The sequence below is a fragment of the Ciconia boyciana genome, chromosome 2 (assembly GCF_034638445.1).
Source record: "Ciconia boyciana chromosome 2, ASM3463844v1, whole genome shotgun sequence".
NCBI classification, from domain to species: domain Eukaryota; kingdom Metazoa; phylum Chordata; class Aves; order Ciconiiformes; family Ciconiidae; genus Ciconia; species Ciconia boyciana.
In genome coordinates this window covers 68,991,692-69,009,248 of record NC_132935.1, presented here as the reverse complement: position 1 = coordinate 69,009,248, position 17,557 = coordinate 68,991,692, and the positions used below count along the sequence as shown (strand labels likewise).

The following is a 17,557-nucleotide window of genomic DNA, read 5'->3' as shown; positions in this document are numbered from 1 at the left end:
GGAGCGAGGCAGAAAGCCTTGGCGAACGTGTGGGGTATGCCCCACATCTGTTGAGATGTGGAGGTACCTAGCTGGGAGAACAGGCGTGGAAAGGGCTCATCTGCCCCCGGCTACTCGCGGAGTTGTGGCAGCCCTCGGGAGAACTCAAGAGTCCTGCTGCAGCCTTAGTTTTTTGTCGCCACGAGCGGAGCCAGGCTCCAGGAAACCGCCAGGTCTGCGGGGAAAAGACCACAGTTCAAAAAATCCCGACTTCTGCTCTTGCTAAAACGCCCGGCTCCCGCGTGCCGCAGAGTTGCCACGGCCCGGGCTGTGCGTGTGCGTGTGCGTGTGCGTGTGTGTGCGCGGGGCGGGCGGCGGTGCCAAGCCGGAGTGGGAGCGTGTTTGCGTGCCGCGTGTGCGCGGGGGAGGGAGGGCCGTGACGGGGAGTGTGCGCGGAGCCCGCCCGCCCGCCTGCCTGCCGGCCTGCCTGCACAGGGCAGCGCCTGCGAGCGGCTCCGTGTGCGCGCCGGTGCCTCTGTGTGCGCGGCGTGCGGGTGTGTGTGTGCGGTGTAAGGGCGTGCGCGCGCGTGCCGCGTCGCGCGTGGGGTGGCCGCGCCTCCGCGCGGGGAGAGCGCGGGCCGGGGCGTGCGGCAGCGGCCGCCCGGAGGCAGTCGCCGGCCTCCCCGTGGCTGCGGCTGGGCAGCGGCCACAGGAACGCCTCCCCGCGGCCACGCGGCCACCTGCGCTCGCGTTGAGATCGCCACCTGGAGAAGGCGCCCGACCCACGGGCACCGAATGCTGATGCCGTGAGGGAAGCTCAGCTCGGCCCGGCCCGGCCCGGCCCGGCCCGGCCCCGCCGCCGCCGCACACTTTGCTCTGCCCCCGGCCCCGGGCTGCGCATCCTGCTCGGCGGCTCTGCCCGACCCGAAGGACGGGCGCAGGCGGCACCTCCCGCCCGCGGCGGGGGCTGCCCGGCCCGCGGGGCGCCCGCGCCCGCTGCGCTGCCCCGGCTCCCGGGGAATGCGGCACTAGCACCCGCGCCCCGGCTCGGCACCGCTCCCCTCCTCCGCCTCCCCGGCTCTAGGGGGGGCTTTTTCCTCTTCGGCGTTTTCTGCCGGAGCATCCTTTTTTTTTTTTCTTTTGGAGGAGGAGGAGGAGGGGGGGGGAAGGAGGGAGGTGTTCAATGAGGGCTGCTCGGGCCCCCCCTCCGCGCCTGAGAGGTGCTGTCCCTCCCTGAGCGGAGAGGGGGGAGAGCAGCCGGGGAGGCAGAGGCAGGTCCCGCTCCCTTGCTCTGCCGCCGGGGAGAGAGGAGGAGGGTGGTGGGGAGCGTGTCTGTGTGCGTGGTGGTGGGGGTTATTTATTTATTTATCGCTCCTGGTGGTTGCAGCTGGCAGACCTGGGAAGGAGTAGGCGCCATTGCCAGAAGGATTATTGCCAGGGGAGGAGGGGGGGGGGGGGAGAGAGGAGACCCCGAGGCTCCCGGGGAGGCAGAGAGAGGCGGCTCTTTTCCTCCCGCCTTGGCTTCTGCCGCCGGGGAATGCGCCCGGACTGAGAGGGGCTCGGCTCCCTTCCGCCGCTCTGTCCGTCCCCCCCACCCTCAGTCCTCCTCCTCCTCCTCCTCCTCCCCCCCATCCAGCAGCATGCATCCCTCTCCGCGGAGACCGGCCGCTGCCACCTCCAACCCTGCCATGCTACTGCTGCTCCTGTGCCTGGGCTGGGCGCCGCCGGGCTGGGGCTGGCCGCGGGGCAGCTCCCGGGGGGCGGCCGGGCTGCCCCCCAACGCCACCACGCCGATCTCCATCATGGGCTTGATGCCGCTCAGCCAGTCCGAGGAGGACCAGAAGAGCAAGATCGGCCGGGGGGTGCTGCCCGCCGTGCAGCTGGCCATGGATCAGATCCGCAACGAGTCCCTGCTCAACCCCTATTTCCTGGACCTGCGGCTCTACGACACGGAGGTAGGGACCGCGGCGGCCCCGCGCCGCCGGGCGCAGGGGGAGGCGCCGCCGCCCAGTCCCGGGGCGCTGCGGGGGCCGGGGCGCAAGGGCAGCGCGGACGCCCGGGCCGGGGCTGCGGCTGCCGGCGGGGCCGTGCGCCGCGCCTCCGTGCCCGCCCTTCCCGCACGGCCCCGCAAGCCGCGGGCAGATGCGGAGGGACCGGCGGCGGAGGGGGAGGAAGTGGGGTGGCGGGCCGTATCCTGCGCTCGCCGTGCGTAGCCGGAGCGGATCCCCCGGCAGCCGGGGCTCGCCCCGCGGGCGCCCCTGCCCGGCGCGGCGGGGGCCGCTGGCGGCGCGGGGGTGGGCCCGGGCGGGTGCCCGGGTGGCGGGGGTGTCTGGTGGCGGCTGGGATTCGCTGCCCTTGGCACGCACGTACACGGGTGGGAGGAAGGCTGCCTCTCGCTGGCGCTCCCTCGCCCAGCGAAGCTGCGGCCGCATCCCTCTCCCAGCCGCTGCCCGTTCAGCAACAGATGCACGCCGGCCACTTTCCGCCCCCCCTCCGCCAACGGGGACACGCTGCCAGCCCGATTTATCCCGTGCAGCGCCGGGACGCGAAGGGCAGCGGCCGCAGCCGTAGCTTGAGGAGGAGGCGGGGAGGCTCCCGCAGAGTTTCGCCGGGTCTCCCTCCCTCCGTCCCTCCCTCCCTTTCCTCCGGCCGGCGCGGCGGGAGCGGCTGGGCGAGCCCCGGCTGCCGGGGCGGGCGGCAGCGCGGGCGGCGGCGGGCGCGGAGACGCTCCTCGGAAAGAGTTAAATTTGCAGTCCCTCTCCCCGCGGAGCGGCCGGCGGCGCGGCGGGATGCCTGCCAGGTGCCCCGCTCCCCACCGCTGCCCGGGGCCGGCGGGCGGGCCGGGCTGGGAGAGGAGCCCTGCGCCGTGCCGTGCTGGGAGACGTCTTTCCTTTACCTGGCAGAGAGAGAGGGAGGCAGGGAGCGAGGCGAGGGCTTTGTTAAATTGGTTCCCACCACCGACCACCCACAACTGCATTTGGTTTTGGTCACAACTTCAATACCCGTGTGTTTGCGGAGGGTACGTGCTGGTTCAATATCGAGGCTTTCCTGAAGATGGCAGTCGTTTCTTGTGTAATGCTGGCGTCGGGTGCTCATTTCCAAGACAACCCCCGGTAAAGCAAGCGACTACTGAAAATCTTCCTGGCTGTAATTTAAGGAAGCCCCTGTCTTCTCCCCTTCGATTCCCAGGATCCGGGGGGAGCAAGCTGAGAGCAGCAATGACAGGCTGTGCTGCTTCGTGACAGTGTCTCCGTCCCCAAAATTAGTACAAAAGCCTCTCCTTCTAGGGTGGCTGCTTTTTACTGACATACATTTGTCATAGGATTTTTTCGGATCTCTCTGAGCAGAAATCATGGAGGGCAATATTGCTGAAGATGTAATTGGGGAGGAAGCATGCTGCCATCGTGTTGTGGTGTGTGAACAAGACTGAGATACTGAGAGGGAATACAGGCAAGATCAGCCTAGACTAGCTGTTTGTTTCCTTAAAAACATGAATCTCAGGGAACTCTGCAATCACAATGAAAAGAATTATGGGGGATTTTCTGAATGACATTACCTGTTTCATAAAGTGAGGTACTTGTCAGAAAAAAAAATCACAGTGCTCCTAATCCTGTTTTCATTACATTATTCTGTTTAAATCCTTCCCTTGGATGGAATTGTTACAAAAGTAACACATGCATAAGAAGTAGAGAAGCCTGGGCAAGATCTTCCTTCTTCATACAGTAACATCGTAATCAATAAGGTGCTGCACTTCATTGCAGTCAAAATATTTTGAAGTTCCTAATACAGATTTTGGGTTCTGAACTAGGTAGTTAGCATTAAAATATCCAGGAAGAAATGCCCTATTTGTTCTGGTATGAGTATCAGTTTCTTAAAAATTGCGTTTTTACTGTTTTGTACTCTAGGGACATAAAGAATTGGGGTCATGTTGCCAGCTTGCTGTGTAGCTTTGAATGCTTTTAAACAATTAATAAATGGATGGTTATGGAATGCTAAGTCAGGCAAATGTATATATTTGGAGTACAGGGGGATCATTATTGCATGCTTAATAGTGACAAGTAAATAACTTAGTGTTCATGAAGAGCACTAGATTGACTGCACCAAAATGGAATAGACTAATGGCTGGAATAGCTATTAACTACATAATGGCAGTGCAAACTTTTTCACTCGGTTCAGACATTACCTTATTCCTTCAGTGCACTTACGGTAAGCAGAACGCCGCTGTAGATGGCTCATCATGCCCACTTGCTCCTCAGCCTGTTTTCTGAGGTCACCGATAAATAGATATGCCTGAAAGGCCTGGATCCTTATCATTGCATAATCACAGACCAGGGAGTAGTCCTCCCTCTCAGGGCTTCGCAGGTGGTGCTTGTGACATTGTTGGCTCTTGAAAAGAGAATGTGGAGCCTTGAACACATGGGATTTTTTTTAGTAGCTTGAGAAATAATTGTAGCATATTTACAATGCTTAGGAAATATATGGCAGTGATTCAGAAACTCATATATTCTCCCTCATGTCTTTCCAAAATCTCTCATTGTTGCAATCTGATGTTTGTGTTGCAATTTTGCGTAATATTTTAACAAAAAGCTCATGAAAAATAATAATGAAAATAAACAAATTGGATTTTTTTTTAAATTATGCATTCAGGTAATTTTCCATCAGGATTGAACTGAATATTTTAGTTTGCTTGATATTTCTGATTTGTATAATGAAGCATTATAATGCCTTTACTTTCTGATCAACCACCTGAAGAATTGCAGTGTGCCTTCTAAGTTAGACTGTTGTTTGTCAGTGCTTGAACTCCCTAGCCTTTGAGCACATGAGCAGCAGCCCTAGTGTTTTTCAAAGCATTTAAACTGAATTAAGCACTTAAGAACAATCCTTAGTCTATGCCTCAACCAGCTGTGATTGTGTGAATTACATCTTTGTTACAAAATATGACCACAGGTTACAGCAAGTACATAAAAATGCAGAGGCTTCTATCCTGGTGGTTGATTTTTGATGGTTAAATGTGTTTGGAGTGCAATCCTGATCCAGTTTGGTGTTGCTACCCCATGGGCATGTCTTTATCTATTTGGACATTTCTATGTAGGCTCAGTCAATAAAACAAAGCTCAGGCGTAGGCATTCGCAGAACTCTGGTCTAAGTTAGTGTCTTTAATTTGTGCTGTTCATTTCAATGAGAGCGGGAGCAAACTCTAGATGAGACTCTTAGGCAAAATTTCGTAATTAAGTTATTTTAGAAACTAGAGAATTTATAAAGTGATCATCTGTAAAGAGTCTCATCCAAAACCCATTGAAATTAATGGCAGTAATTCACTGATTCCAACGGTCCTTGGACCAGGTCCTAGAAGTTAAGGGTGCTTGATAGTTTATGGCTTTGGATCAATAATCGTGATATAATATTTCTCCTTTTTCCCATCCCTGTGATTGTAACTTTAGTTGGTCAAAAATGCAAAGAAATGTTTTGCAAAATAATGAAATAAAAAGCTTTACATACACTAGATGTAGTTCACAACTTCATGTAAATCAGGAAAGATAATTTCTGCTTAAGCACCCTGACACATATCTGTTACAGGAAAAAAAGCAGAATAACCCTAAAATAAAGGAATTAAACATTCTAGTAGACAATATTATCAATTTCAACAGCATTTCATTTGCATCAGGCAAAAACTGACCATGCAGAAACTAGAGGAAGAGGCATAGTGGAAGAAGACAAGGGCTTTAATGGGAGTTGGATATCTGCCCTTCTGCATCTGGACATCGTCCCTCGAACATGGCATATATTTTCTGATTTCTTGTAGGAGCAGTGCTGCAAGTGATGCACAGACAGGCTGAATTTGTTTTGAATCTGAACACGTATAGTCAAGAAAGCTGTGTATGCAAGTTAGAATTCTGTCACTTGTTTCTGAAGATCAAAGTGAGTCTTGACAAGCTGAAAAAAATATCTTCCAGAAGTAAGTGGGGTATATTATCACAAAGAGGGAAGAATATTCATACTATGGGGATGAGATTATTTCATTTTCTCTAACGACTACAAATAATTTGTGGTAATCCTGATATAACCTCATCTTTGTGTAATAATACACTCTAATACCTTTAAATAGCAGGTTGGCATAGAAGGATGAGCTCTGGAAAATGCACAGGACTCCACAAAATCTGAAGGAAAATGTGGACTTATTGACATTTAATACATATTTGCCTACTCCTGTTCTGTAATTAAGTAGAAAGTGCCTTGACTAATTAATCTGACAGGAAGTTACAGTCTAGGTATATTATAAATACACCTCTTTATTTTCTTCTTTTACTAAAAAATTAGCTGTATTTTCAGTAAAACTCTCCTCCTTCAAAATTTAAGAAAGTTGTACAGGCTGTGTACCAGTTTGGGTCATTCCTACCAGCTATTATAAGTTAAAAAAGACCCTCAGCCTCCAAATAAAGATGCCTTTTCCAGAAAGTCCAGTCATGAATGATGTTGAAAAAGTCAACTCATGTCTTGTTCCTGCAAGCTGAAGTAAGAGTCACAGTTACTCTTACTAATGACGGGGAATACATTCTAGAAATAGGAAAGCAGGTTTGTGTCAGTGGTGCAAAATAAAGTGTCTATCCAGGGGCATGGAGCTTAGTGTTCAATAGCGCCTGATGGTCCTCAGAGAGGGACAAACAGCTACTGGTTGCCATCTGACAAACTCTGCCCTAACAGAATTGAGCAAGGGCACTCCCCAGAAAGAAATCACACGATGTGTAGGTTAGGCCCTTTGTCTTAGGAGGCATAGATTCAAGTCACTCCAATGGCAGCTGGATTTGCACGGGGAAGTATGGTGTACCAAAGCCAAGTCGGGACTCGGGGGGTGAGCAGCCCTGACACGCTTGTGAGTGCTCTGAGTACTAAATTGTCTGGAGCCTTATTTTCATTTTTAAAGTAGTGCTCAAAATGGGACAGATAAGGTGTTGTCGTGGTCATCTAAGAGTAACAGTCAGCTGAATACACAGGAGATGTCAGGGTCTAAAAGAGGGTCCAGTTTACAGCAGACTCAACTGGCAGACGGTTGTTCTTGTATCGTCAGATGCGCTTGTGTCTGGCATATGTTGAAATAGTTGGGTAATTTTTTACCTTTAAATATTACCAAGTACTTGTGCTGTCTGATATATGCAAAGAGTGTAGCATTAAAATGCAATACGCTACGTGTATGGATGACAATCACTGTCTACTCTGCTGGTGACGTTCGGCTTGGAAGGGACATATTTCTTTAAATAGTCAGTGTCCCCTTTGACTTTCATGTAATATGGCTCCATTTGCGACATAACCTCTTTTTGCTTTAGAGTTTTGCAAACTTGGAGGGAATAATCTAAAAGTTAAGTGTTTATGTTAATTCTATGCTGGCTTCTCCGCTGATGCTAAGATGTGGGTGGGGAGAGGAGAGAAATCATGTATTCACTGCACCCACTCCTCTGGGTGTGGATCCCAGACCTGCAGAATGTATATCCTCTAAATATCTCTGCAAAGAGATTAAAGCCGATGTATCATTTTCTGGCATATGTCTTGCAATTTCACGTATAACTTATCCTATGCATACTGCAAAACACACTGTTATGGAATCTTTTGATTCAAATGCCAAACACGCTCCGTCAGCAGGGAAAACTTATTTTTTGAATAAATCCAGGAAGGAATTTCCATTTACATTTGCAGAAAGAGGGGGAAGGCCCTATCCTCTGATATGGTTATCAACCAGAGTGAATTACTCAAGTTTGTGGAAAAGATGGGGTGTAATATCCTGGTGATAACTGTGAAGAAAATATTTGCGATAGGAAAAGGGAGAGGAAGGAGCTAGAAGAGAGAGATTTAATGACAGGATTCACACAAAAAGTTGTAATATTTATATTGTTTTAATTGAATACACGTAACTATTTGGGATGACAACATAAATAGCATTGCACGTCAAGGCTACAAAACACCATCTCACATTAATGATCTGAGCATGATGATGCACGCATGTCTCAAGCTTTGCTCTCTGCTTTCAATTTCATTGCTTTAAGGATGTTTTCATGGCATATGGTGGAAGAACAATGCATTTGAGCAAACTGCAGAAAGTGGGAGCCAAAGAGCTCTTTCATGAAACTCAAGTGGAGGCCATTGCTGTCGTAGGAAAGGAGATACTTTTCCTTAGGAAGGGTTGAACCCTTGCATATGAAGGTCTGGCTCAGGGAATCAAGTGGTGGAAGTTAACAGAGGAAAACCCTCCATGAAGATTTTGGCTCAAATAATTTTTGGAGCAGCTGGGGCTAGCAGAGAGGTACATTGAGGCCAGTCAGCACGGGTGTGACTCAGTCCTGTGGAGATATGCGTTGATATGCAGCAGCCCCCTATATCCCAGGAGCTCTGTTTCAGACTGTAGGATTCCAAACTGAGAGGGTTTATGCATACATCACATTTTTTTAAAATTTATTTTTGTACTAGGAATCCTGGAACTAAATCAGTGCCAGAGCCTGAAGCTTTTCAGGAGCCAGATGCACTGTTCTCTGATTTGTGGGTCTAGATGAACTAGAAATGAGATTTGCAGTACTTTCATGGTCCCCTGGCTCCAGCATTAATGGACCAGTAGCCTGACTCCAGAAGCAAACTGGTTCAGCCACAACATTGCTCCAACTTAGAAGGTAGTGCCCCTAAGAACAGCTGGAATATATTTTCAGTCATGCTGTGTCTCCCCTTGCCGTGCCACTGACACTTGTGGGATGTCTTCTTTGATAGACAGGGATTCCTCTATTTGCAGAGGAGGATTTTGCTGTGGGTAAGATCTGCTGGATTTGGGGGCCGCTTGATACTGCCTGCTGAGTGGAAATGGGACATACTGACTGGCGAACACTTTTTTTTTCAGGTTTGTTTTTTTTCCTTGTGATGGAATAACCATGTAATCTCATTGCCAAGTCAGTGATTGATGTCCAATTTCTGTGCCATTAGTTTTTCATTATCATTGGCCTTTAGTTCTGACAATTTTATCCATAGTATTTTCCAAATAAGTATTCTCAAATGTGAAAATGAAAGCTAACAAATTAAAGGCAAATATCCACCTTCTCTCTGAAAATAATAGTCACAAAGAACGAAGAATATAAGGGCTAATTCAGCAGGGCTGTCCAAATTGTTGTTACTGAGGCTCCTGAGAGATGAACGCCCAGATAATGGACTAATTGCTTTAAAGTGAACATCACAAGTTTGAGGGATAGGATTAGAAAATTTAGGTTTCCTACTATGGCCATGGTACTTCTCTTAAATAATTAACGAGTTTGAAGATCAGAGGACCATTAGGATTATCCAGCTCTTACAATATAGACCATATATTTCACTGGCAGATTTCTGCCTGCTCCACTGCAAACCAGAATATGTACTTTAGAAAGCCCTCCGATCTTGTCTTCAGGATCCCCCAAAATCCTCCTCCTGGAAAACTTTTCTCTGTGATTTGCTTGAAATCCCTTTAAAAGTCCATTGCCGTTTCCAGCTTAAACTCTGCTGACCCTGTAACTGCTGATGCTGTGAGAGCAGCAGCTCCCAGCTTTTGCATATGCTGCTGTCCCTGCAATCCCTTCCCGGCTACGGAGCTGGGAAATCACCGGCAAGGCAGGCTGTGCAGGGTGACCAAGGCTTTCTGACTTCTTTATGGCTATCCGAGGGATCCATCCTTGTATGAAGGGCTCTGATGGATCAGATCCTGCTGGAATCGGAAGTCTTCTTCCCTTCTTCAGATTGTCACAGACCATACGTGAAAACCTTGTTAGCTTGCTTCTTGGCAAGCTGGGTCTGCCGGATTCATGTGCTCCTTCACTGAGTAGCTGGTTCTGCAGAATATTTTTTGAATTCTTGGCTGAACCCCATTTTCTTCTCTACCTCCACCTTTTTTGTAAGACCATTTTGCCACAATCCCCATTAGAGGAACTCATCCTGTCTGCCTGATTAAGTTATTTCCAGAATCTCATTTTTTTTTATTAAAGAATCACTACCATATATCTTTAAAAGAATATATTTGTTCAATCTTTTGTTTCCTTAAAGTAGTTATGTATTTTAATTTACCATTTACCTATGGTAGGCCTCAGCTTCTGCTGCAGCTTCACTGAACTACAGAATTATGTGAAGATTCATACACACAATAGGTGCCTAAGTAACCATTTTACATCCAAAACCTCCAGGGAGAAGTAGTGAGAGGCCCCTTTTGGGATGTTAATTAACTTCCTTTCCACTGTTTACTGCTCCTGCTTTCACAGGGAATTTAATGTTTTTTCTAGCAAAGAACACATATCTTTCTTTACAATTTTTACTCTATATAAAGTGACAGTTTTTGACAGATTAACACTTAGTGTAGTACAAAATATAACACGTAACATTTTTCAAGCATTGTGATTATCAGACATGCACTCCTGTGTATCTTAACAGCATCATAGACATATTTTAGTATACACATATGGTATAAAAATATTAAACTCTGCATTTCTGTGGGGTCTTTCATATCATTTTAAAGTTCTGTAAAAGCACCTTGGGTTTTGCTTTCCCCTCTCCCCTGTGAATTCAGAGAGCCCTAAGTATTAACAATTTACATGAGATTGACCGAGATAGAGAGCCAACTTTCTCTTTTTTCCCCTTCCACTTTCTCCCTTTCTAAAAATTATAAGCAGGACCAAATTCCATGCTGTTGGTGAGAACCTAATCTGGAGGGATGTGCTAGTGGCAGGAAGACTTTATGCAATGTAGCAGAAGAAATTAAATAGCAATAGTTACCACTATGTAGAGAAAGTGATACAAAAAGTTTTGCATTCCAGATCTTTAAACTCAGCCAAGCTCCCCTCCGCTCCTTATTTCTTGCTGTGAAGAATGCTAATGGTATCAGCTCCAGATCACTTCTGTTTTTTAAAAAGAAAAGAGTTTCAAGTTAGGTCCTTGAACTGAAGATTTGCTTTCCAAAAGCACCGAGTGATTTGCATTTTCTGTCAACATCAGTGGGAATTGCTGGATGCTCAGCACTTTAGAAAGCCAGCCCACCTATGAAAATGCAACATGCTTCTATGAGGAGGAGACCTAGAATTGCCACTTTTAATTAAGAACAAAGGCATTCATAGTTACTTGCTTTAAACTTTCAAATTGCCTAGTGGCATAAAATGCTGATTTTGTTCAGCCTTTGGGATACAGATCCTTTCAGGATCAGTGTCAGTATTATCCAAATTAAATATCCTCTAGAATTAGATTATTTCATCTCAAAGACCTTGTAGCTGAGAAATATACAAGGGACAGGTGTCTTTAAAAAACAGTCATTTAAAATATAGTCATTTTTGTAATTAACATGTATCTAGAAATGGTATGTTTGACCTTGGCAAGAATAACAGCTTGTACCGTGTAAACAAAAGGAGTGACATGGTGGGAGTACTAGGTCCCTAGGGCCTCGTTACTCAAGGCAGGTCTATACGGCTGGTACAATTATGTCACTGGTGGGTATCAGGAGGTGTTATCTCAATGTCAGCAGAAGCCCTTAGTGCAGTTATAGCAGCAAACAGCGCTTTTTAACTGATCTAATAAAGGTTATTGCATTTAAAGGGGATAGTTTACTGAAGGGTAGAAAGTGTGTTTTCCTTGACCAATGAGTTCAAAAGTTTGGTATTATTAGAATCCTTTTTTCATCTATTATAGAGCAAGTTATAGATTAAGCCGCCTCTGAACATTAAACTAGACAGATTGAGCTTCTTCCTTTTTTTTCCAGCTTTTTATGCATTCCTGTGGCTTTCTTCTGAATCTTTTACAGTTTGTCATCTTCATTCTCAAAGTGCTGCCACTAGAATTTGATCTATTACTTCAGGAATAATCTCACTGATGCTGTATATACTAGTAATTTTATCTCTTTTCTTCAAGCCTTCTGTTCAGAATGGAGGAAATGAATTTGATCGTTGTGCTGCAATGCCGGGGAAGAGGGAAAGGAAGCAGAGATGAGATTTTCAGGCTACATATGAGGAGTGAGACACTCGGATTTGTGGCAAAAATAAATTTTCATTTGCCTTCTCCAGATGAATCTCACTGGCTACAAGCAAATCTGGTCAGTATTGGTAGGGCAGTTGGAGTAGATAGCCTGGTCATTTGGGTAATGCTGTGGGAGGTAAATAATTTTAGCTGAATAGCCGACTACTTAAAAAGCTGAGACACGTTAGAGCAGATAATAGCGTCTCAATATTGAAGCTGCTCTTGGCATAGGTAGAGGCTTGGTCTCGATGTAAGAACAGAAGTTGCCATCCAGAATAAATCATAATGGTTTCCAACGCATTACCAAGGTTTCATAGGATGTGTGAGTGCTCTGTACTCTAATTACACTGAGCGATTAAGCAGCAAGAACAGAGACACATGGGACAAGAGGGGTGAATGATAACCTACTTTGAAAAAACTAACATTTGAGGCTGGGATTAGAACACCCTATAAATGTTAATGGGTGTTACTCAAGGGGGAGGAAGTTCTGTGTGGGCGGCGAGGTGACATATAGCTTAAATATATAGCCAGCCTTTAGCATAGTTAATACAGTCTATAGTCAACCTTTTACATGAACTAATAACTCTTTAAGTGATTTATGGTTCAGATATACTGATCAGGGGATTGAGAACTCAATTTAAAATGCTATAAAGGCAGAGGATAATGTGGTGAGGAGGACAACACAGAAAAGATTTCTCTTTTTGCCTTTGGAAAATATTGGCTATAGGCAATACATTTATGCCAGGTGTTCAGGTTTTTTTTATTTTTTAAGTTCTCGGGGACTGTGCTCCTACGAGGGAGCATAATTTCCTCCTACAGTTTCCCTCTCTGAAAATTACTCAGTTTGTGCAGATCTCACAAAGGAGATGCCAACAGTGAGTCATTTGGTCACCAGCTCTGTCCCAAGGCTTTCAGCTAGCTCTTGCAAAAGCTATAGTGATCCTTAATGTGCTGAAGAACAATTATTTACCTTCGGTGAGGCCTCCCAAAATAGTGGGGAAGGCAGGGTTTAAAGTGAAATGGCCTTCATTTTCTGACACTGAAATCAAGTTTCAAAATTAGTACTATTTCAAATAATTGTGGAAATTCAGCTTCACATTTGAGAAATGCATATAAGATGCAGTGAGTTGATTTATCAGATTAAGATTTCACAATGTTATGTTTTGGTAGTAAATTCTGAGGGTGTTGAGTAAACTCAGTTGAAAGACTCTATCTTCAAATGTGTGACGGGGCATAACAATGTGCTTTTGTAGGTATTAAGCCTCATGTTATTCTAAACCTGAAAATCATACCTGTATGATCAATCATGTGCATGGCAAACATGGCTAGTTTTTTCATCAAAATGAAAACATATGGGCATGTTTTGACACAATTATTAGAGGATTACAGCAATAAAAATACTGTATAAGAAACAATCATCTGGTTAGATAGTTAAACGTTTTTGTCAGGAAGCAGATTTTAAGGAAGCAAGTAACATGAGGCTGCACTAGTACCTGATCTTGTTCCTTTGCCAGGCATGGGTTAAATGCAGCAATGCTAAAGAGACCTGAAAGCAGCACAAGGAGAAAAAAAGACTCGTCTAGGTTGAAGCCAGTGACATATCTATAGAATGAGGTGATGCTTCCTAAAGTCTGTGTCCTTAGAATGTATGTCCATCCATATGGTGCTGACAATGATTTCATAGCCTCTGATACACAGTTGCTCTCTCATGAGTTTAAACCCATTCGTTGGGCAACAGGGTTTGAATGAGGTGTGGTGGCAGATTTGTTTTTTGAACACAGAAGAGGATATTGGATATTCAAACCACATTTTTTTGTAACTTAAATATGAGCCAAAGCTATGACTCATGGAGCCCCATGTTCCCGTTTAGTTGGTGAAAAGATTTAGGCATAGGAAGAAGAGCAGTTCAGAGCACCTTAGCTGCTGAGGTTTGGCAGCATGAATGCCTCCCGGTTTCCTCCCCTCCTCTCCCTTAGTGTACTCAATGCTGAAATAATGCTGGTAAAGAAGGCTGGTCCAAGGACTATTCACCAACAAAATCCTGTTTAAGCCTCTAAGAAAGGTATTAAGTGGGATTTAAGCAACATCTTGGCCTACACTGGCCCTCTGCTCCAGGAAGAATCTCATCCTGAGTTTAAAAAGTGTTTAAAAAATATATTTTCAATAATCACATTATAGAATCATAAGACTAAGCAATAGTCTTTATTAAGTCTATTGTGTCTATCTGCCTATTAGTCTATCTGCCTATTAAGTCATTGTGTTAAATTGTTGCTGTGCAGGACTGTGCTACCGGCGTGTGCTTCTTACTTAGTGTTGTGCCCAGCTAATGTGCTAAATTTCTCAGGCTAGGGAATTCCCCTAATAAATTTTGACCCCGCTGCATTTGATTTGGGCATAGCCTTGCACAGGAAGAAAAGCAGTATCTCCTTCCCCACACAAAGGACTCTGTACAGCCTTGCTGCTTTCTGACTATAGGCAATGGTGACGAAGAAAAGCAAGGGTTATGCATCAGGTATTTCTGTATTTCACCTCGCGTTTGTGTCCAAGAATGCATGGAGAGGAATAATAATCGGTTGGGCTCTTTTCTTGCCCACCCAGTCACACAAGTGAGTTGGCAGAAGAGTCGCTGTGGACAGTCAGTAATAAATTGAGCGTATCTCCTGCTTGGGGCTATTTGCTGGGCCCAAGGCAGACATTTATTGCTTCTTCATTCAATATTATTTTGCTCTTTTTACATTTATTTATCTGTTTACTTCCATGCCCTCATGTCATGCAATATATAGATTGTAATTATAAAGTAGAACGTTTATAATTAGACTTTATTTGGAGATTTTCTGTAGAAGCTTTTTAGTTGCACGTCAGTTTCAAAATAATTTATTGACCTGGAACACTGTTTTGAAAGTTAAAACAACACCCTTACTTTCTGCAGCAAATGAATACTTTGTTTTGAAATGTCAACTATTCACAAAATAAATTGCCAAGCTCTGAACATATAATTTCAAATTTGATTTATACCAAATCAAACTTCTGTCTATGAGCCCTTCCATTTGTTTTTCTTTCAGATTATTGAGTCATGAAAACCTTTGAGGTTTTGGGTTTCCATCCCAGCTTGGCACAGGGCATTTCTTTTGAAATCTTGAATTTCCACAAGATGGCAAAAGAATTTGCTATTCAGCTGCATGTATAATGACACTGCACTGAAAATCGGAGCTTTTTTCTTCTTGGACAAACAAGCATCTCCCAGGCCAGATGTTCTTCTCCTCCCTGTCCTTGGGTTTGGCTCTTGCATTTCCCTCCCTTGCCTATGACAGCATCCCAGTAGGTGTGGGGGGGGGCTTTCTGTGCATGGGTGAGATGAGAAGAGCTGGCTGCTTGCATGGAGGGAAGGGATCACCCAGGTGGCTGCTTACATGAGAGTAGAGTACATTCCTGCTGTGAAAGGGGCAGGGAGGATGGTGCTTGCCTGAGGGGTGAGGTAGGCTGTGAGTGCTGGGGAACAGAGGTGCAGGTTCTTCCCTGGTGTGGTGGTCCCGTAGACATTGCCTTCTCACCCTGGTGAGTTTTGGTTATCCTGCAGCAAAGAACATTTTCTCCTGCATTACTATTTTCTCTGTATTTCTGCATGCACAGCACCCATTCCATTCCGTAGCCTGGCATATTACTTGGAAAACTGCAAATAGTGTGATGAAATTACTTAGCTAGCTACGACAATATGTGAAATGCCTGTCAAAAGCTATGTGACTGTATATAGGAGGAACAGGCCTGAATTCTGTATATGCTTAGAACTCATGCTAATTTTAAGGGAAACATGGGGTTTCTGAGCAAAGCAGAATCAGGCAGAGGATATACAGCTTTGAGCTGATGCAGCTTTTGCACTAGAAGTATATAAAATATTATCAATACTCAAGACTGCGTATTCTCTGTTTGGTCTGTATGAAGCCAATTTAAAATGTGATATGTGCAAGATAAAACAAACTGAAGCAATCTTCCAACCCAGCACTGTACAGATTGCTGCAAATACAAGTTCAGTATGCAACCACTTTGACCAATCCCTAGAATATCCATTTTCAAAAGAATCATACTAGTTTGTTTATTGATTTGTCACCTATGGATGAGTATTTCTGCTACAGAAATGTTTAAAATGACACGTGTTTAAAATTAGACTTGGCAGAGCACTTTGCCTAAAGATTATTCTTGTGAAGTATTGATTCACAGCACTGCTGTGAGCTGGATTACTGTCCAAATTGGAAAAGCCAGCCGTAGAGAGGTCTTTATCCTTTAATAACAATTAGCTCCTTTCTTAGAGGGCCACAGCTGACTGAAGCAAAGGAAAGCTGCAAAATGTCGGGCAACCAGGGAATCTAAGGCCTGTTCTTCAGGGATGTGGGCTGCAGGGGAAGGGAAGGAAAGAAGAGAAAAGCACCAAGAAAGATGGTTTTCTGGAACTGGAAACTAGACATGCTAGTGCTGTTTGTGTTACTAATAATCAGGTGCTCTGAGGAACTGGATCGCACTCGCCTTTCTCTTCTCGGGCTTTCACCCACCAGCTGCCTGATTGATCGGAAAAACCTAACAGCAGGCGTGTTGCCCGCTGTCCATTTAGCCTTGAAACATTTATACAAACATTCGTGGATGCTGAAGAACTATGAACTCCAGGTATCATTCCACGACACGCAGGTAAATGGACGTAGGTGTAGAGTTGTGTAACGTTTGAGCCTCCTCTGTGATCATGCTTTTGAAAGCTTGCAACTGAATCCCTTCCTGGCAAATCCCACTCTGCTGAAATACAGTAAATGTGGCTGGATGGAAAAGTTTGGGCTGTTAGGTGGATGCCTGACTGTGACAGGGATCTTGCAGTGCAATCGTGCCCTGCTGGTGCTAGAAGCAGGAATACAGAGCGTGCGAATTAGGAGGGATGGCAAACACCTATGGGTCTTCAGGTGTTTCTGAGGTAACCAGAAAGCGTTCCCCAAATCCATGGCTTGCTGAGTTGCTCTGTTCTTCTGCACTGTCTTCTGTGTCTTGCTCTTCCTGCTTTCTCTGGTGACAGCTCTATAGATCGCGGCCTTCTACTTCTGCTTCTTTGTGAGCAGGAGAGGGGTCTGTGCTGTGTCATCAGGGCAGGGCATTTGCCTGTGTAAAGCCTTACTTGCTGGTTTGGGGAAAAATTAAGGGCTGATACAAGAGGTGAGGGTTCTGAGGAGCTAGATATAAAGACTATTGAGATGATATCTGTTATTATAATACTTTCAAATTTGAGAAAAGCTGGGTTTTTTTACTTTTTCTTCTAGGACTGAGATATCTCTTTACCTTCTGTGCAGAAATTAAAACAAGACAATTAATTTCTAAGGCCTGTCTTTTAGGCTGGCCAAAACAACTGTGACAAAATTAAGAGGAGGGACTCGCATATCAGGGTGATCTGGGATTGTAAACCTGTTCTCAAGGAGATTTTCACTGATTTGAACTTCTGTCTCCTGCATCGGAGGCGTGTTGTGGAGCAGATGCCCTCAGACTCATACACACTTACATGCATATGTGTGTACAGGCTCCATATACATTAGTAAACTGCTTAATATTTTGAAGTTGC

The 17,557-nt window shown here is 45.7% G+C and overlaps 1 protein-coding gene across 1 annotated transcript in view; it reads left to right on the top strand.

The window, feature by feature from the left end:
• Window positions 1-1,486: 1,486 nt before the first annotated feature.
• GABBR2 (gamma-aminobutyric acid type B receptor subunit 2) overlaps window positions 1,487-17,557 on the top strand; it is a 491,815-nt gene continuing 475,744 nt past the window's right edge. Inside the window, exon 1 of the mRNA XM_072851328.1 lies at window positions 1,487-1,934. Coding sequence (XP_072707429.1) covers window positions 1,620-1,934 — 315 coding nt within the window. The 5' untranslated portion in view covers window positions 1,487-1,619. The remainder of the gene's footprint in view (window positions 1,935-17,557) is intronic.